The 21,180-nt window shown below is 44.1% G+C and overlaps 1 protein-coding gene across 2 annotated transcripts; it reads right to left on the bottom strand.

Moving 5' to 3' along the window:
- Positions 1-274: 274 nt before the first annotated feature.
- On the bottom strand, positions 275-20,511 carry LOC120455098 (zinc transporter 2). Of its 2 annotated transcripts, XM_039640977.2 has the most exons (8): positions 20,342-20,511; positions 18,731-18,909; positions 13,989-14,099; positions 13,060-13,180; positions 9,181-9,360; positions 1,503-2,037; positions 1,126-1,273; positions 275-607 (listed from the first exon to the last, which is right to left on the bottom strand). In XM_039640977.2, the coding sequence occupies exons 1-8, from the start codon at positions 20,371-20,373 to the stop codon at positions 462-464; spliced, it is 1,452 nt and encodes a 483-aa protein (XP_039496911.1). In that variant the 5' UTR covers positions 20,374-20,511; the 3' UTR covers positions 275-461. The 2 variants fall into 2 exon arrangements, with proteins under 2 accessions (XP_039496911.1, XP_039496921.1); XM_039640987.1 differs by lacking the exons at positions 18,731-18,909; positions 20,342-20,511 and adding an exon at positions 18,222-18,502.
- Positions 20,512-21,180: the final 669 nt, after the last annotated feature.

The following is a 21,180-nucleotide window of genomic DNA, read 5'->3' as shown; positions in this document are numbered from 1 at the left end:
GGTGTATTACGTATTATTCAGATTAACATGAGTGTGATATTTATCACCAGCTTGCACCACACTGTCACCAGCTCATGATGAAGTGAACGCCATATGAGCGTTATACATTATACATACATATATATATGTAATGCGGAATATGTTAAACCACTCCAGCTGTTTGACACTTTATGATGGGTACATGTAATGCAGCATATATTAATAGGCACTCAGGTGTTGGTGATAAACTGATAAGCAAACGAGCGTTAATATACGAGTATGTGGGCAATCAACGCGAGTTTTATCATATTGTATTTTGTAGTTGATTTGTTTTCCGGACCTAGCCGAAATCAGGGTTTGTTTGCTGAATATATGGATAGACAGGGTGTCACTCTTATCGCGCGTACAGCAGAATAAATATTGAATACACATCGAATTATATTATCAAATTTGGTTGTTTGTGGTACAAAAACTGGCAAGAACTACTGCTCGGGCACATTGCACTGCTGGCAGCTCTCCATTTGGGCGGTATAGTCCTCGATCTGGATGGTGGTCTCAAAGAAGTTGTAGCGCAAGTGCACCGCCGACGTGGCAGCGTCCAGGATCTTCTTCGGATTGGCATTTTCAGCTGTTCGGAGGAGAGGAGGGAAGAAAAGGCTAACGATTAGACGATTAGGTATCAGAAAGATAACACTAATGGGGGACCACTCCACTGCTCTCGCACTCGCAATCGCACTCGCACTCGCTGGCTCTATCAAAATTGTCCACGCTTAAAAAGCCATTTCAAAAATAATTAAGCTAATTGCTCACTGTCAGCCCATGGACATGGTCATGAAAGTGTGCCAGCGGGGGGCACAGCTTAAAACAACAACAAATCCATTGGGATAATTACCCTCGATGCCCGAAAGCGCGACCCCATCCCCCATCCCCCATACCCCATTGCCCATCGCCAACGAACCGCTCCAAACCACTCCAAGCCCCAACAAACTCCCACCCACTCGGACAAACACATGCATCAGGGCAAAAGACCACCCAACGACCTTTCTGGTCTGATTCGGTTTGGTCTGGTCTGGTCTGTTTTGTGCTGGCTGTTTTGGGCGGTAGAGGCCGACGGCCGGGATCCGGGATCCGGGGGCAGCTACTTACCAATGGCCAAATGTGCAGATAGCGCCACTTTATTAATGCTCAGCGCCCAGATGCGCAAATTGTGCACCCGCTCAACGCCCTCGATGCCTTGGAAAATCTGCAGCACCTCGGCATAGTGCATATAGTTGGGTGTCCCCTCCATGAGCACCTGCGGGAAAGTGGCAACAGGGAGCAGTGTTTACAAGCCATCTGATAAATCCGTTCAAGCCACGGAACATTTATGAGATATTAATATCGTAAAAGGAGTGCAAAAGTCTGTACGACTGTCTTACTCATCTTACGTTTATACGTTACATTACTTAAAATCTTATATCTTCAATTATAAAAACCATTTGAGAAATCAGAGAAGGGAGAAACGCAGTTAAGGCCAGACTCACCAGCAGCGCATCCTTCATGATCGTGAACGTGGTGAAGAGCACAATGATGGAGAACACAAAAGTGCAAATGGGATCAACGATGGAGTACTCGGGCCAGAAGTAAATCACGCCGGCGGCGACAAACACTCCGACGCTCTGGATGACGTCGCCAATCACATGGATGAGGGCTGCCCGGACATTCATGTTGACGGCCTCGCGTCCAACCGGTCCGCCGTGGTGATGTGCTCCGGGTGCCGTTTCGGCCAGAACGGCTGCAATTTCCAAATCCAGTGTGGGATCGACCAACTTGGTGTTTTGGTAGGAGAACGTCGGCAGCCCGCCGCCAGGCAATTCGGCATCCTCCGGCGCGAAGGCCACACCGCCCTCAATGCGTTGGCTGGGTGAATCGGAACAGGGTGTGGATGTGGCCTGCACATGGGACGGGATGGCAGTTGCTGCGGGGCTCTTCTTCTTTGGTTTCTTGGAGCCGCCATGGCTGTGACCATGCCCACCGCCCAGGCCATGGGAATGGCCATGCTGCAGTTGAACGCCCATGCTAACCGAGTTGGAGAGAGAAATTGGAAACGTTATCACAAATATTTAATATGCTTGAAAATGTTGCAAGCTATTCTGTGCCAGTTCTGTGCCCGTTCTGTGCTGGTCCCCACGTTCCTCCGAAAAATCATCTCAGTCGGGGGCCCGTTGGCCAGGCCACAGTATGAAAACAAGAGAGAACGCTATAGTCGAGTTCCCCGACTATCTGATACCCGTTACTCAGCTAGTAGAAGTGCAGGTTTGTGGGCGTTAGAGTGGGCGTGGCAAAAAGTTTTTTGGCAAATCGATAGAAATTTAGACGACTAATACAAAAATGAAAAAATATCTAAACATTTTTCAAAAGTGTGGGCGTGGCAGCTTTGGGCGGTTTGTGGGCGTTAGAGTGGGCGTGGCAAAACGGTTTTTGGCAAATTGATAGAAATTTACAAGACCAATACAAAAATGAAAAAATATCAAAACATTTTTCAAAAGTGTGGGCGTGGCAGTATTGGGCGGTTTGTGGGCGTTAGAGTGGGCGTGGCAACATGAATCGACAAACTTGCGCTGCGTCTATGTCTCTGGAGTCTGTATGCCCAATCTAAACTTTCTAGCTTTTGTAGTTCCTGAGATCTCAGCGTTCATACGGACGGACAGACAGACAGACGGACAGACAGACGGACGGACAGACGGACATGGCCAGATCGACTCGACTATTGATCCTGATCAAGAATATATATACTTTATATGGTCGGAAACGCTTCCTTCTGCCTGTTACATACTTTTCAACGAATCTAGTATACCCTTTTACTCTACGAGTAACGGGTATAACAAAAACGCACCCAAAATGTTCGTTTTTTTTTTGTTTTGGTTGTGTGTGTTTTCTGGCTAACAAAAGGGGGTGGGGCTTAGCAAACGGTATGCGGGAAACGCTTTTGCATTGTTTGGCATTTTATTTCAGCATTTTAATGCACCAACAACAGTCGCACCGCACCGCACCGCACACCCAAACAAACACACTCAGGTCATGGACAGTGGAGCCAAATGGCCGAATTAAACAGCAGGAAGCCAATTCTTTTTTATGAAATTTAAAGCGGGAGTTGTCAGTGGTTGCACAGGAATTTGTGCAGAATTTGACAGCATTTTTCGGTTTCGATTCATAGTATTTTTGATAATCCCTTCAATTTTAAAAGATTCAAATACAAGTACATATAGAGAAGAAGATGCGTAAGTTTAAATTGTGTATTTCGGTGCACTGCAAAGTTATTTAAACACTCTTAACGGCATTAACAAGGAACATAAAGCTAAAATATTTTTAAAAACGCATATTTCTATGTTTCCTCAACCAATTTGCATTGAAATAGTAATTGCTTATGAAAGTACACATAACACTATATGGCACGTCTTTTTAGTTTTTCTATTTTATCGCCCATATATTTTCGAACCCTTTAACTAGACTTTATAGGTTGCGCAGTCATTTCCATAAATCAATTACACTTTTCTTTTCAAAATAAATAATTTTAAGCACTGTACGGTGTGCACTCCAGCGCAGCAGCAGTACCGTGCAGTACGGTGCCCTCTCCCTTTGGCGGATGCATTATCTTGCACTTTGAATCCTGCTTTCAGGGTTCATCGTCCACCGTTCACTGTTGAATGTGGACTGTTTTGCCACTTTGTGTACCGGAAGGTGTGTGCGAGTCCTGTGCGAGGGATCCTCAGAGTCGACCAGCCAAACTAACCGCTCCTGTCCGACGATTCCGACCCCGACCCCCCGACCCCCCAACTCCTCGAACCCCCTACCCCGACCACCAGCCGGGCCCATCTGGGCTGCTCCAGTTCAGTATGTCCGGACACATTGCCGCATGCAAATACAAATGTATTGTCGAAAATGGCAAGCGGCTGACCAGGACACTCCCCAATCCCCAAACTCCACTTTTTTTGCAAACACTCCCCCTTCTGCGCCGCTGAGCTCACGGTACGGATCGGCAGTTAATAGCTCGGCACATTGACTTTTTATTCATTTTAAATGCTCCGACATTGCAGATTTATGGCTTTTCTATTTGGGGAAAAAGGCCATGGTCGACCAACGGACCGGGCTCTTTGGCTCTTTCTGTCCGTCGCCGCCGGCTGCACTTAGCCGGCTTTTTGGGGAAACAATGCAGTGCCGGGCATCAATAAATAAACTGGCATAAATTACGCACAACCATTGGCAGTAGCAAACACAACAAAGCACAAAGTGAGCAGCCACGTAGCGGAACCATCTACCGCCATCTATAGATCTAGCCATTCCTATAGACCAGGCCAAGTACCCATCCCATGGGAAGTTCGGCAGGGAAATCGATTTGCCGCTAATTGACGTACACTCAATTGACGACTCAAAGACATTTTGTTGGCCTTATAAGGACTTTACGACGAGCCATAAAATGTTACTGCCACTGAATGAAAAGGTTATATTTACGTTAAACAATAAATATATTTAATGTAATTTATAGTGACTGTCTTAAAAACACCACCAGTCCAATAAATCATAGGAACTCGCTGTAAAGTGCGATGAGCGAAATAAACGTGTTCCGTTGTCGTTCCATCCTGATCCTGGTTCCTTGGTTCCTTGGTTCCTTAGACCGACAGCTTAACGAGCTGCTCATCCGGGTGACAGACCAGACTGAGATCAGGGTCAGGACAGACTAGGACCAGAGCACACCACATGCCCCGAGACATCCTTAGACATCCTAGTGGCTGCAAAATCCTGGCAACAGTCACATACGCGACCAACGCCAAAGCCCTAGCCGAGCCAAGAGGCGAGCTGAGTCAAGATATGCGCTAATATTTATGTTCCTGTCAATTAAATCAGGACGTGGCATATACGCCACACAGGCGGACCTGCCTCCCCTTGGTCCTTGGGCACACTCTCGGTCGCAGGACCCAGCATCCAGCTTCCAGCTTCCAGCTCCCAGCGCCTGATTCCCAGACTTATCCGAGTCTTGGTGTTGTCATGGCTGCTGCTGTCGTTTGTTGGCCACTAACGAGGCGAGTAAAGATGCCGCAAAATCAAGGGGAAATGCTTCATTGCGCGCTACAAATTACAGCGCCACAGTTGGAACAACAATGCTGGGTTGACGGCGGAGGGGCAATGGCAACCGTGGAGGGAGAACATGGCGCCAGGCGCCTGGTGCCTTTCCTGATGGCCGGGGAATGTCGCTCGCATTGGCATTTTTTGCGCTCGAGGACACACTACGCAGGAGGGGATCGGTGAAGGAGGAGCGAGAGGCGGAGTGGCGTAGTGGCCGGGGTAATGCCTCGGCAATCGGATGTTCAAAGTCGAAAAGCGTATGTGCTCCGCATGGAATCCCTGGCGCCACCGTGGACCGCCATCACTGACCGCGTGGCCACGCTGGCTAGGACCGACATAGTAGGAGTTAGGGTCCTAACAATGTGTGCTTTTTTCGGGGACTACAGAGTGGTGTTCGACTTAACTTTGAAAAAAAGAGCTTTGATACCTTCTGCTTTCCACAAATTCATTTTTTACTTCTTCTAATACTTCCCTTGCACATTTCTAAATAATAATTTCGGGTTTTCTGAGAGGAAAGTTATGCAGGTTATAAATTTTTGCGCAAGCATGGAATTAATTGGATAAATGTTCCACTATTTTAGGCGAACTAAATCTAAGGATTAATAAAATACTGGATTGCATGTAATCATAAAAACTGAATTATTTATAGTATGCCACGAAGTGGCTCACTATGAAATATGGAACATTAAAATATTTATAGCTACTTTTAGGGGTTATGAACTAGGTGTTTCCACCGACTACTCATTTTACTTATCAGGTTACGGAATAAGCTGATTTGCCACCACTGATACCTGAATCTGGAGCTAGCTGTGGTTCTCTGAACAATTTATTTAGTGCCCATCAACGCGACGCCCCACATGAAACAGCAGAGAAAGTGTTTTCTGCTTCTTCATCACCGTTTATATTTATTTTCTCCTTGTGTTTCTTCTGGCGTCTCCTATATTTTTTCCGTTTTTGTTTCTCTGCTGTTTGACAAATTATGGCCACATTTGGCCTGGTAACTTCTTCGAACCGAGCTGGCTGGACCATCTCAGCGTGGTCTTAGGAAATTGAAAATGAAATTGAGTTGTCAGGCTAACAAGCTTTTGGCCAGCTTCGGTCTCAAGTGGCTGCCCGGAATAGGAAAGCGGAGGACCGATGACCAGGCTCAGTGCTCACATAGTGAACACTAAACATAAGCAAGGAGCAAAAGTATATCAAGTGGAAGAAGCGAATTCATAAGAGAAATTATACGGCGAATTGGAGCTGAAACAAAAGCTGAAGCATTTTAAGGTATTTAAAACTATAGAATCCATTGCAAGGTAAAAATTATCAACCATCGCCAATTTATAATAAAATGAAAAATGTACTAAATTGCAGTTTCCACGTTCCTTTGCCCCAAAAACGGACTCTGCTCCGTATCAAATTTATTTGATTGCTTTAAAGAAATTTAGCTGTGCATTCATCCATCTGTCCTAACTGCCATTGCCACAGCTAAACGCCTTCAGCTCCACACGCTGGTTGTAATTGCTTTAGCACCTCGCTGCCCCACAACTTGCCACCTCTTTTCCAGAATTCCACCAGAATAAACCTCTCATATTTCACTGGCATTTGCTCTCGCTAATATCCCACTTGCATTTTGAGGTCGGGCTTTGCGGAGGTACAGTGGAACCTCGTCATAAGGACTTTTCTCAAGGACTCGGTCTCGATTAATGAATTAATCTATTAATGAATTCACTTGCTGGATGCTAAGTCGTCAGTTTTAAGTTTTATTTATGTAGAGGTGTATGCATTTAGGTAACTTGTTTAATTATTGTAATCATTTGTTCCAAAACTAAAAGAATTATCTCAAGTACAAAAGTCGTTTCCGGTTAATCTTGGTCATCCAATGCTATGTTTTCCCAAATACCTGATAATCGCAACTAACACGCTTTTTAAATTACCAACTATCATTTTGTATTACCTCTGAATATGATCATAGCACATTATTGAGGATGGAGCCTGAGTTTCAGTGTATTCTGTCGATTTCACTCTCTCTTCCACCATTTCTCCATTTCCCCGCTTTTGGCCCTAATGGGCGTTTTAACGATGTGAAGTCGACGGACGTCGTTGCCGCCACTCAAAACTTAGCCCAACAACAACACACAAAGCGAATCCGGAAAATTCAGTGCGTATATGTATGTACATATGTAGGTATGTATGTATGTGTACGGATGTGGGTGTGTGTGAGGCGTTTTCCAGCTATTTTCGGCATTGTGCTAATTGAACTAAAAACTGGCAAAAATAAAATCCAGAGAGCTCTCAACAACTAAATGAAACTAAGTAAAAAGCCTTCAATAACAACGAGAGCAAACGGGACTGAAAATAGTTAAAACTTGCAGCTAACTCGTTTGCCCGAACGCATAACGGTAAAAGGCGGCCATTTAATTTCGTTGTTCGAACACAGTTCAAAGGTACACAGAAAGAAATGCGTACCACCTCAAAGAATTTTTAAAACTATTTGGTTCCTTTCCCGGAAAATTCCGTTACTACATATAGAAGTGAAATAAGAAAACTGAAATATTTTTTCGATGTACACGAATAAGAAGTAAGCTTCAGCATTGACTCGACTTAACTTCCTGCTTTTATGGCAGCTTCCAAAGATGGCCTTCGCCACGCCCCTCGCCCCACGAACCTCGCCCACCGCCCATCTCCACAAAGTCCGGCCATCTTCTTCTTCTCTATGGACAAATCCGTAAGCCAGGAGAGTTGCTTCTGCTGCACGTTTTTCACAATCAATTCACGTAATCAAACAATTCAAGTGGCAAACACTGAAAATGCCAACGTCAACTGGAAAATTTTTGCGCTACCGCCCAACTAGCGGCAACAAAAACAAAAGCAACAACAGCTGCAGCAACACTCGTGCCGGAAAATAGGTGAGCGGAGGTGGGCGTGGCATGGGGGGCGCTCAGTGGGCGGTGGGTGGAGAATAGCAAGTGGCAAGGGGGCCACACACACACACACGTTAGTGTGAGCTCGGCATTGAACGTAGCGATTTATGCGCCAAAAACTATGCTTCGACAGCCACATGAATGAGCATCAATGGGGAAAGAAGGTGGCACAGGAAGGGGGCGGGGCAGACAAGGGGAACGGAGGACGCAGAGCCTTGCAGGTTTGCACTCGGCGAAATCAAAACAAGCGGAGCGATTAATTTCCATTAGACGAACCTAGAATGCCCTTCAAGCACCCAATCTTACATTTAATTACACGTTATACCTTTTATATAGTGAATATTGTTAGGCAAAAAATATATATATTTTGAAAGAGATTACAACTAGGATTTTATCTGGCTTTTAAGGATTTACATATATATTCTCTCCTACTTTACAAATATTACATATAATTACTTCTCAAACTCTGTCAAGCCCAATATATTTTTAAAGCTTTCCAAGAACCACAAATCCAATCTTCAATTACTTTGGCTTAAATGATCCTGCGAGCGTTTAGCAAAAAAATCAATTGAAAAATCACAATTAAATTAAGTAAAGCGTTAAACTTTGCGAGCCTCGATTTATTTTTAGCTGGCCAAAGTGAAAAAAACTCCACTGGCCTAGGGCCTCCCCATTGGCCGCCGTTTGGAGCATTATCGAAACCATCTTCGATGGCACGTTACCCCGGCCCGCCTAGAGAATTTTCCACCTTTGAGACTGGCCAACACAAACACAAGCAAACTCCTCGTCGACACCGCCTTTTGGCTTTTGTTGACGCAGAAAGAAAAGTAAAAAAATAAGCGAAAAAAATGCCGTAAAAATAGAACGGGAAGAAATTCTAAACTTGCGGAAAAAGTTGTCGCTAAAATGTGGAGAAAGTTGCCGCAACAACTGCTGGATACGTAAGGGAATGCCATCCAGGAATCGCGCAGTTGGCCTGGGATCGGGAGGCACTTGGAGTGTGCACCATGTTGACCCATTTGATGCCTCATGCCCGGACAAGTTGATTGCGGCAATTGCAATTGGAAAACTGCCCAGGGGAAAACAGGGAAAACTTTGCCGCCGCACGGATGGGCCAAACCGGCGCAGCGGTCGTCCAGCAATCAAAGATCTGCATATCAGGGTGAATCATTCCACGGTAAGTACTTACATGACATTCACCAAAATGGCCAGCCCGGAGGTGATCAGCATGATCTTCGCATTCACCTCGTAGTCGCCGCTGATGAGTCGTCCGATGGCCAGCCAGACGAGGATGCCCGTGATGACCCAGATCATGAAGACGGATGCCATGGCGCCAATAACCTCGGCCCGATACCAGCCGAAGGACATCCTGTCAAAGATAAGAGCGAGTGGAGCTTAATTAATGTGGGGCAGGTGAAGATAATGAGGCTGCGATAGAGACGAGCAAAAAATGTCCACTTGCCACCCGATAAGGATGGCAAAACTTTGTTACTTTGGCCATGGGGACAACTTTGCCAACTAACAAACTATTATATGCAAACAATAATTGCACTTTATATATTCTGAATGGCTTCAATTACTAGTTGTGCCACTTTATAGTATCTTCTTTTAATCAATTTTTTTAGTTTTAAACTTTTAGTTTCACATACACAGTTTCATATTTTTTAGAACCAAGCTAAGTGGCCACTTTTTACCAAAGCACCGCTTAAGTACAGATATTATTCTGAAGAGCTGTTTATATTTAATTTCCATATTAACAACGCCTCAAATGCATTGCTGCAATTGACATGCTCTTAAAATAAAGATTCATGAAATAAACCCCCCTCAGTGAAGTAATATCTTTTCATAAGCCCCAAGGAAGTGGGGGGAAGTAGAAAGACAAACTGTTTGGTCACAAACGAAACATAAATGGCTGATGGCATAGAGAGCGGTCACTGTGGGCAAGTTGAAAATTAACACGAGTTGATAAATATGACCAAAATTCGTCAAATGCCATTTTAATTTCAGTTCGTTTAGGGGCGCGGCTTCTCCCCAAATGATAACATTTCGACGGGCAGGAGTTTGTTCCAGGATTTCCCTAATGTAATGAGCGTTTTGCATGTGCGCCCCTCTGCTTATTTCGCATGTAGTTTTTTACCCATATTTTCCTTTTTTTGGTTGGGTCAAAGTCAACACCTGAACGGCGGCGGCGGCGACGGCGACGGTGACCAAGTCGAGGGTCGTTCAATTAAGGCCCAACCTAGACCAGAAAACAAGCCAAGCCACATCAGAACGAGCCAGGAGCAGGACCAAAGCCAGGACCAACCGGTAACCGACAGGTGGAAGTGGAAAGTGGGAGTGGTGGCAGGAGTGGGAGGTGAAGGTGGAGGTGGAGGAGCCACCACTCTCGTTATAAAATTGAAATAATGGCAAAAGGCAACAATTTTGCCAGCCTGCTAACTAATGCGATGCCAGAAGGCAGCAGGCAGCTACAGCAACGAATGTCTCGCCATAATAATACAATTTAATTTCCAGCAAACATCCGTCGTAGCCCCATCCCACTCCCAGAGCCACCCAAAACCCCCGGCAGTGTCAATGTATGGCGGAGCTCTCTATACGTGTATATACAAATACCACTATATATACAAATATATATACGCAAGTGGGGCCTTGCAGTTGGCGTTGCAAGTGCAGCCATTTGCTTAATGACCGCCTGCTGCTGGCGGCCCACCCCCTCGTCCTTCGGTCCTTCGGTCCCCCGGTCCCTAGGTCCTTAGGTCCTTCATATTCCCGACGGAGGAGCAGCAACATCGCTACCTCAATGGTGGTTCCGGCACACTGGGACCGGGTGCGATAATTAAAAGAAAGTAGCCAAAACACTTAATTGGGATTAGCGATAATGAAATACGGTAGTGTGTTATGCCAAACTAACTTTTTGGCAGCCAACAAAGTCAGATATATAGGGTAAATGAAATTAAAAGGATGGTATATTAAAGACGGAAATTAAATGACTATAACTAACTTGTTAATCACTTCTCATATCTAGAGATAATATCAAAACCTAATGGTACAACATAGCAAAAATTGCAGTTTGAAGTCAGTCGTGCTATTATATAATTCCGGGTTATTGACTCAACTTTATAAGGAAATATTTGCAAAATTAGTAACTAGATTTAGTACCCAATTTAGGCCAATTTATATGCAACGCTTCTACAGCTTTGCGCTAATTAACCACTGCTAATTGATCAACTCAAAGAAACTTGGTGCTTATTAAACTATGTCATTACAGAGATCCAATGCTGCTACAATTTGCAGCATTCATTATTCATTATCAAGGAAAATACCGCAGGTATTAATTGAATTATTCCACTGTACCGTGCTTAGTTTTACCTAGCTTTTGCATTTCGTTTTCTGCGTTTGCCTTTGCAATTGTGCAAATGTGTTTTGTTTTGATAAATTAGGCTTGTCAACTCGGCAACGGCAGCCCAAGCGCCAAAATGGGTGGTGCGGTGGGCGCAGGAGCCCCAAAATATGGAGGAGGGCTGCGAACCGCACTGAAACCAAACCCAGCCAGAGGACCAGGCCCAAGGAGAGAGGCATTCAGCCAGCCTGAGACTGGGACTGCTGCAACATGCAGCAGCAGCAACAGAAACAGCAAAAGCCGCAGCAGCAGCAGCAACAGCAACATGCAGCATGCAGCATGCAGGAGCAACTGGAACAGAAACAGAAACAGAAGCAACATCAACGCACAGGAGACGACGAAGATGGAGGCTCTGAGTCTGGCAGCCTGGGAGTCTGATGGCAGGAGCGAAATTTACAAAATTACCATGCAACACGCTTGAAATTGCAAAAGTTTTTCATTATTCACTTTGTGGCTGCAGTCGAGTCGTCGAGTGAGTGAGATTTTTGCATGAATGAGCAGAACGTGCCGTTTGCCTCCCTCCTTCTAGTTGAGCCCAAGATGGATGCCGTATGGGAAGGGAGCGGGGGCAGGCGGCTGGGGAACAGAGGGGGCGGATGTTGGGGCGGAGACAAAGGAGTGCTCCCAAAAACCAATTGAAAAATGTGAAACGGCCAAATGTACAGTGCGCAGCAGCAACAGCACCAACCAGTGATGTCGAAAGCTTTTTCAAAAACTAAAAGTTATTTAAAATAAAGGGCAAATGCATTTTAAAGTTTCAAGTTTAATTTAAATTACTTGAGAATCAAAAAAAACAATTAAAAAAATATATTTTTAAAGAACTTTCACTCAGATCATAAACAATTCTCCAAAAAACGAGCAACTTGGAAAATTAGTCGCTCAAAATTCATATTTTTCCTTTTGTTTTACTTGCCCAAAAGAGGTATTATATAATATTAGAAATAAAATGTGGACAACACTGTGAGCAGAGGCAGCACAGGGGCCGCAGACAAGAGGAGCAAGAGGAAGGCACTGAAAATTTGGAAACAGGCTTTTCGCCTAATTAGACGATGGCGAATGGGAAATGCAGGCAGCAGCAGCCAAGGATATGGAGGATGGCCAAGCCGAGCGACAGAAATTATGGTTGAGAGCAGCCTTATAAGAGGGGAATATAAATTGCAGGCCAATGCAGATACACTCGTTATAGGGGGAATCTAGTTTAGAAGTGTTTTGCAAAGCAATGTTATATATTCAGGGCTTGAAAATATAACTATTTGTCAGTTTTCTTCCTTTTGTTGTTAAGCTTCAATTGTTACGTTATATGAAAGTTTCTGAAGATCAACTGATTTTGATGTAAGCACGACAAGTTTTAAGAACTTATTTCAATCATAATAAATCTATCTATTGCTCTTATTACATTATTATTATATTCTTAAACTCCTCCCAAAAATGTAGAGCCCCACATTCCGGTTAAAGATATTTAAGGAATAGCTTTACGTTATTTCCCAGAGCAGAGTCCCAAAGCACCTGGTGATAAAGGAGGACGCAGAGGAGCGATGCCACGGTAGTTGGCAGCAGATAGTGAGGGAAGGTAACGCGAAAAAGATTGAAACTTTACGTTTTATTGATTTCCCTTTGCCCGGCAAACGACTTTTGGCAGTGTCTCCATTTCGAAAGGGCAGTACTTACCGCTGCGTAGATGGGCGTCCAGCAATCCAGATGGCAAACAACGAGATCATAAAACTGGCGAAATCGGTTAGCAAATGAGCGGCGTCTGTTGCAATGGCCAGACTGTTCGATAGGACGCCACCTGTTCCAGGTCGGAAGAAAGTAAATAAATGCGCAAAGAATTAACTCGACATTCTGTGGGGCTTGTGGATGCTGATTGGGGGGATTACCCCCAAACGGCTGCCGAGTGACAATACCCCCGGACGGGGGTTTCCTCAGACGGAAAACATTAAAAGGGTGGAGTTGGAGCCCTTTCTCTCTATTTCCCATTATCGCAGCAACAATTTCGATTTGAAAGCGAAAGAAAAAAGAGTGCAAAACGCAAAGCAAGGGGCGCAAAAATGAAATCCTTTCCTGGCAACTGGGAATTGGTGGCCGCCTGCTCCTTCGTCCTTTGTCCTTTCTCCAGCGAACATTGTAGGTAATTGCAAAGCGATTAACGGGAACAGCAGTCAAAGCTCCGACGACATCGTCGCCACTCGAAAATTAAATGTTTATTGTATAACCAACCCCGGTGCCGTCATAAATGGAGGAGGGTTGACGGCAGACAGTAAGCCCTTCCGGTCGCCATATTGTTGCACTTCCGGTCCTCAGTTTTTAATCGTCTCGTCGTCGTCCTCTCTTCGTGTCCTTCTCCCTTTTCTTCTCCTTCGCCCTTGCGCTACCCACATTGTTTGACTTTGCCTTATTTCTTTCGCTTTTCACTTTATACGTTTTGTTTATTTGTTGGCTCAGATTCTCGGAGGTGAGTAAAATTAGTTTGGGAATTGAGAGGCAGAGGGAAAAAAGAAATGGCAAAAAGAAATCGAAGGGAAAAAGAGTCCTTTGTGAAGTCGAACTTCAAGCAGAGACCAAACGGTGGTCCTTTTATGAATATTAACTCCACTCACCCACGATTTCCGCAATCATGAAAACCAAGCACAAAATGCTCGCAATGATCAGTTTTCGTCGCGCCTTCACGTCCACGCCCTCGCTGCGGGCTCGATGGCAATGATCCCGAACTGGAAGAAAAAAAAATAAATTAAAAATGTGTAAGGCAGGTGAATCTAAATCGTTATATCTGGAGAGTATTCCATTTTATATTTGAAGGCAATAAACTAAACCCTAGGCTTAATAGGGATTTCGGGTCAGTAATAGTCATTATATAACTAAAATGCATTCAGAAACACAGTTCCCGAAAGCGTTCTTGAACTGAAATCTGAAGATGATCCAACGATTTATTAAAAATATTTAAATATTTATACTTAATAGCTAGTTTATGCCTAGATGACTATACATTTAACATACATGCATCTGAAGTTTTAAAAAATAAGAACACATATTTTACAGGTTTCTTAATGTAGAGTTAAAACTTTTGAGTAAGCGCTTTGTCCCACTTTCAGCTTTCAAGCTGCTCATTTATTCGTAACTGTTGATAAAAGGTCTTACTTACATGCACCCAATTGATGGCCTTTAAATAAATTTGGGGATATTCTTAAGCCCGGCTAAAGACTGTAACCTCCTTTTTTCGCAAAAGTGGTAAATTAACAATGTGCCAGTGCACACTCGTATCCCCTATGGGGAATAAGTTGGCCGTCGCCCATCTGTTATGCCGCTGAGCATGCAATACATATTTACAAAACAGGCATTTAAATTTATTTAACATGGTACGTGAATAATGACCGCCAGCGCAGTTCCTACTTCTGCTCCTGATCCTGCTCCTGCTCCTGCTCCTGCTCCTTGCCAGCCACGCCCCTCCCATATGGATTCGGTATATGGCCCATTTCCAGGGGTTCTGCGCTTGTTTTTTATGCTATTTTTTGTTCTTTTCCTCGGGGTTTCTTCGTTTTTTCTGGTTTTATTCATTTTGGGTGTCAGTGACAGGCGAAAGTTGGTAGCTGCTAGTTGCTTGGCTTGGTTTGGTTCGCCGGTTGGCTGGTTGGTTGGTGGCTCTCGGTCGGCTAGGAGCAGTCTATTAAATACTTTATTGCATTTGTCGCAGCCGTATTTCATGCTTTGTCATTTCCGCTGCATTTTCCTTGCACTTGCTCTGGTCGCCACCCACTCCTCAACTTTTCCGCGCCAAGCAGCTTTTCATTGTCCGGAGCGGGAAAAGCTACAGGAGCTTCGTACATGTGCATATGCTCCGTTGGCTTGGCTGCTCTGCTGCTCTGCAAGTGGAAGCCATAGAGATGAGCCCGTGCAGATGAGTACTGTCAATTAGGCCTTGTAGTTTCAAAAGCTTTGGCACTTTTATTAGAATCTGTACAATAAGTCGTTGCTATAAGTCAAGAAAACTTCAGTTAAATTGAACTATGTATTTGACGCACATCTCAAATGCTTAGTATAAGCAGCACTTCAAAAAGGCGTAAGTTAGGTAAGCACAGACCATTGATTTAAGTGTAAGTAAATACATATTAAGGATTTCAATTATCCATTTGATTCAAATGTAAGTATATACTTCTAATATGTTTTAATTATTAGGGAATTCAATTATCTAGGTTTTAAGTGTTTTCGACACCTTGCTAGTTAGCTAAACTGAGAATTGTGATACAAATGTAAGTTATTACTTCTAATATGTAATCAATTTAAGTAAAAATAAAATTATTCGCCAACTTTAAATGACACCACTGAACGTAGATATTATTTTATCCATTCATGTGTTAACTTATGCCTTTCCGTGCGTGTCTCCCCACATGTGGAGTGCCTCATCTCTGACACGGTGGCTATGTAGACGCGGTTTCTTCATTTGAATCCAGCACAAGGCCACCGACGCCTGGCCTGCGTCTGCTGGCAACTGCTTCCTGCTCTTGCTGCTGCTCCAGCTCCTTTTTCTGGGCCGGCACCTGCTCCCGCCACCTCCTCTTCCGCCGCATCCCCCACATCCTCCATATCCTTGCCCACACACTCGCTCAATGGCAATAACAATGCCGGCAGCGAAATTAAATTCTTGTGCATAACCAAGGCCCGGCACTCTGTAGGAGCAACTGCTACTGCAACTGCAACTGCTACTGCAACTGCAACTGCGATTGTGGCACGTGAAAATTTCACCTATTAGACCCGCATCCAGTTTCGAGTTCCGAGCTTCGGGTTTTCAGGTTCAGGTTTCACCCCCTCCGGTGGAGCAGCCACTGCAGGCAGCTGATGCATAAGAATCGTCATACTTGCAATTTAAACAACTCCGATCCATCTGCATCTTTAATTGGTCGCCTTGGACCGTTCTGGTTTCGTTCCGTTCGCCCTGTTTGTTTGCGCAATGCGGAAAGTATGTGGGACTCCCGGGAAGCTGAGGTTAATGTCTGCGATTCACGGGGATGGAAGACGGTGGATATGGGCGCCACATTCACTGATGTGCTCGCTCTCCTCGTTCACATCCATATCTGGTTCTGCCATGGCAACAATTGTTCTCCGTACTTGTTCTTATAAATAATTAATGGGGGCAAGGCGAAGTCATCGCCATCAGTTGAGGAATGGGAATGGAAATGGCAAGGTGCAGGCGCACAGGCATTAATTTGATAGAAATAAATATGCGACAAAAGCCATTCCATTATGTGCAAATATCAATAACAACTCGACAGGTGCCCAGAATCTATGCCAACTGAGATCTAAAGATAATCCAATCCGGTGGCTTTGGAAACATTTCTGTCCTTATGTAATTGTTAATTGTCACTTGTTACACAGAAAAATATTAGTCACTGCTGTGCTTAGTTTTAGAGTATTACTCAGCTCAAATTGAAGCTTAAATTTACAGTGCAGTGCTTCGAAATAAAAATATTTCAATTGAATGTTTTTTTTTCAGACATTCCACTGGCATTGCATTCAAGTTATCGAAAGAAATCAATTCCTCATGAAACTAAATCAGACTTTCAGTTAACGAGGAGCTGGCATATTTGATTACGCGCTCATTATGCTCATATATTATATTCATATGTTATGCCATTCCACATCAGATATTCATTACCACGCAACATCATATTTTGTCTAATTAGTGAGTTACCCTTGCTCAGTTCCCCCTCCCTCCGCTTGAGCACATCCATAACTGTAACCAGGAATCCGGAATCCGGAGCACGCGGCGATAACAACGAGGACGTTTACTCGGGGGAACAATGGACACAGACCTATGCGAACTGCTTAGTATTCCAGCATTTGCGAATGGACGCATCTGGAGCGCGTTTTACAAACGACTAACTACGGCCAAAGCAAATCAATGCAGCTGCATCGAGCTGTATGAGCTGCATCGAACTGCACTGGCTGCACTCGACTAGTCGAGCTATCTAATGGGAGTTAGTAACTCAAGCCATGATTGAATGCACCGAGCGCCCCAAGACGATTGCATACTATATATGTATAGTTCGAGAATTATCGCTGTGTGTGCCAGTGTACGACGGAGGCAGAAGCACTTTCAGAAGCGGATCCACCTCGTCTAGACGCCAGTTAATTTCGTTTCGGGCCCAGCTCGTCTGCCAATAAATCGAATCATCCCCAAAAAGTAGAAGTAACTAGGAACTCTCTGTGCGCACTTGCGACTATCGCATACCCATTGACCTGATGTACAGCTCGTGTTTCTGTCACTAAAATAGGACATTTAAAAGCATACAATATTTAACTATATGAGCTGAAGACTCATGGTTTGGTATTCAATGTTTCTGAGGATGCATTCAAGCCTCGCACAAACACGTTCTGTACGGGGTATAGTACTATTTTACAAATCGAAGCAGAGGAAATTAAAATATAAACTTGACACAGCCACGTCGATTTCTCGGTTTCTGACCCTGAACAGGCGATGGCAATGACTGAAAAAATGATCCAAACATTTATTTGGTCCATCGACGTTGTCGTACGTAAATTATGGCTCCTCGGGCGATTTATGACATATGGCCATGGTTGGTCGTGGGATGCGGTCTGCTCCCAGCAGCGGTGTGTCAGCAAAGAGCATACATTTTGATTATGCCGCAGATGCTGATGGGGGGAGTGGATTGCTCTTGGTTGCCGGGCCAGTTCCACCATAATTTGGTTTGCCAACCTCGAGAATCATCAGCTGATTGATGACACTGAGGGGGGCGGATGGGGCAAAAGTGGAGAGTGGCGAGTGGCAGAGTGGGAGTGAAGCTTCGATTCGAGTAAGTGCTAAGTTGTTTGCTCACCATATTCGTGCAGCATTTCCAAGCGGCTTTTATCCAGCGAAGTTGCCGCATTCCCATATAGCCGGGCATCATTCATTTCCGACGATTTCCGTGCCGTCTGCCAATTAGCGAGCATTTACCCGATATTACAGTTTTCGATTTTACCCGATTAAAAAATAAGGAAAGCAAACAATCAACGCTCCACGCTTAGGAACAGTCAAGCATCGGAACCATAAAAAGGGAGAAAAACACGGAAAATAACAATGTGAAAACTAATTTGTTTGATGTTCGTTGTTGTCGAATTTGATTTGTTTGCATTTGACTTTTAGTGCAAAATGCCGCTGCCTGCTGCGTTTTCTTGATAATTTATGAATGACTGCAAATTGCTGCGAGGCAGTCCGCCCTGATTGAAAGCGACACGAAAGTGCCCCGCAGTTTGTCACCGTCACCCTGCCACCCCTTTAAGCCCGCCTCTCAGTCACCTCACCCTTAGCCCCTTGCAACTCTCTTAACCCCTTGTTGCCACTCACCTTCCACGTTGTTGGACCGCCCGTGTAAACAAAAAATTTGTGCAGGTGTCGAAGGCGTTGCCGGGTGATTGTTGTTGCCAATGCCAGCGACTCCGTTCCCACCTGGTTGTCCCTGCTCCATCAGGTGAAAGGAAGGAGCCGTGCCATAGTTGCTCCGCCGCGTCCGTCCCGAGTCGCGTCTGCAGAGGAAGAAGATGGTCAGTCGATGGAACAATGAAGATCATACGGATATCAAAACAAGAACACTATGTTATAGGGTATATACATTACAATTATATATGTACAGGGTTAGGCCTAGCAGCACTGAATTACATATTGCTTAGCTCTAAAAACTTCTCATTTTTCATCTACATATGTACATACGTACTTTAAAATGAAATAATAAAATTCAATTTAAAGAATCACAAACCTGGCTAGTACCTGTAAGGTTTTAATCGGCTTTGCACACCTTGCCAATTGGTTGTATTTTTAAATAAAAGTTGTGGTTGAAGCGAAATGAAGTCTTAAAGAGACAAGTCAAGATGATGTAACTTTAATAAAAATTTTTATTTTTTGCCTCACAAGAACTAACAACAAATCGAGAATGTGGTCTAAACGATATACAGTACTTTCCAACTAATTCTTTAATTAAAATGTGCCATTCGTTAGTTTTATTTCACCCAAGTTGCTGTAGAAATGTACTTGTTTTCCACGGTAAACAAGTGAAAGACGCCCAAAAAGAATGAGTAGTAAGTGCAGCCACAGCAACAGCAAGAAAAGTTTTTCGGGGAAGCTTCGACTGGAAAAACCACGGAATAGAATTAAAACGTAGCCTTGCCGGTGCCAACAAAACACTGCGGCATTTAAGCAGACACAATGTACGGTGGGCCATCGACTCCCATAACCGCCGCCCAACGGCCCCACCGACCGTCCATCAGCAGGCAGTTGCCACTGTAATGAGCTGGAGCTTTGGAAAGCGAGGCGAAATGCTCCGAAAAAGGGTTTTTTTGATAGGTGCTAAAATGAAAAGTGCTGCGAAAAATTCAATTTGAAGTTTTGTTACTTAACGCAAACTACGATGACTACTTAAAGGCCACGCCCACTCCTTCGACGCCGCCTTCGTCACCGGCACGTGTGTGTGCGTGTGATGTGCCCGTTGATAAGTTTCTCATGTTGCAAGTGTGTGGGTGTGCGTGGGAGGGTGTGGGTGTGCCAGACCAAGTGCGCGTAATTTTTACTACGGAAAGTGCAAATGGCGCTAAACTACTTGCTCTGCAACTTTCCAACGCAATTGCACAAAGGAGGAAAAAAATAAAAAAATTAAAAGAGTTGGGGGCTGCGAAAAAAAAAAAACATCAAAATACGTTAGCCGTCGCACTTTAAGCTTTCGATCCAACTTTTGGAGGTTCTGCGCACCTAGAAAATCCCAAGACTCCGGGAACGGGAACCCGACAGTTGTCACTGCTCCCAAGCGGTCCGCTCTTACGCCTATTTAACAAATCAGCAGCTCATTTGGCGCTTTATGTTAATTTGGCCCAAAAGAGATTTTATTTTCGGCCAACTTTTTGCGCTGCGCAAACTTTTGCCCAGGAAGTCAGACGATAAACCGTTTTCCCACCATCCCAAACTTACTTGGCAATCGGTGTATCCTCGTTCCTGGACATTATTTAATGTTAATTTTACCTCACTTTATTTCTCACTTCTAACACTGAAAGACACTAATAACACCAGACGTTACAACACAAGATCCCACCGGCAAGTGTTCCTTATAAGATCCCATATGCTCCACTGCTCCACAGAGGCTGTGAATGATAAGATCCGAGCAAATAGTAGATAATCGTGGTTATCTTAACTTACAACTTTCAGATCGGCGAGAGCCGAGTGCAATGCATGTGTTTGTACTTCGAGGGGCGAGGGGTGGATAGATCAATCTGGAAGGTAAGCAAAGCAGAAACAAAACACTCAGCAAAAATATATATTCCCTAGCAAAGCTAAGCATTAGTCGTCCTAATAAAAATATAAAACATGTATATTTTCCATATGAGTGCTGTTATTAAAAATTATATAATATCCAAGCGGATTGAAAAATAGTGACAAATTTGATGATAATGTAATTAGCTAATGTAGATAAACAAGCCAATTATAATGAAGATACATGAATAACAACATGATTAAATGCTTAAATGCACAATAATCGTGATTGTCATTATTTCCACACTTAAAATTCATTTATATTGCCGCAGAATATATACATACAAATACATGTATACTTTCTTTTCAGTGATAAATAGATCCCAACTTTATGTTCCAGAATTTTTCTGAGTGCAGTCTCGAACGAAAAGAGGAAGAAAGATGCCCGTTCTTATCAGGAGGTACGGCCTGTCAAGTGTGAATATAGCAAACGGACCGTTCAATGATGGTAACGTGCGGTAACAAAATCAACGGGATGAGTTTGCTTTGAGAGCGCGTTT

Source organism: Drosophila santomea, chromosome 2L (genome assembly GCF_016746245.2).
Source record: "Drosophila santomea strain STO CAGO 1482 chromosome 2L, Prin_Dsan_1.1, whole genome shotgun sequence".
In the NCBI taxonomy this organism is placed as follows: domain Eukaryota; kingdom Metazoa; phylum Arthropoda; class Insecta; order Diptera; family Drosophilidae; genus Drosophila; species Drosophila santomea.
This window is presented reverse-complemented; position numbering and strand designations above follow the sequence as displayed.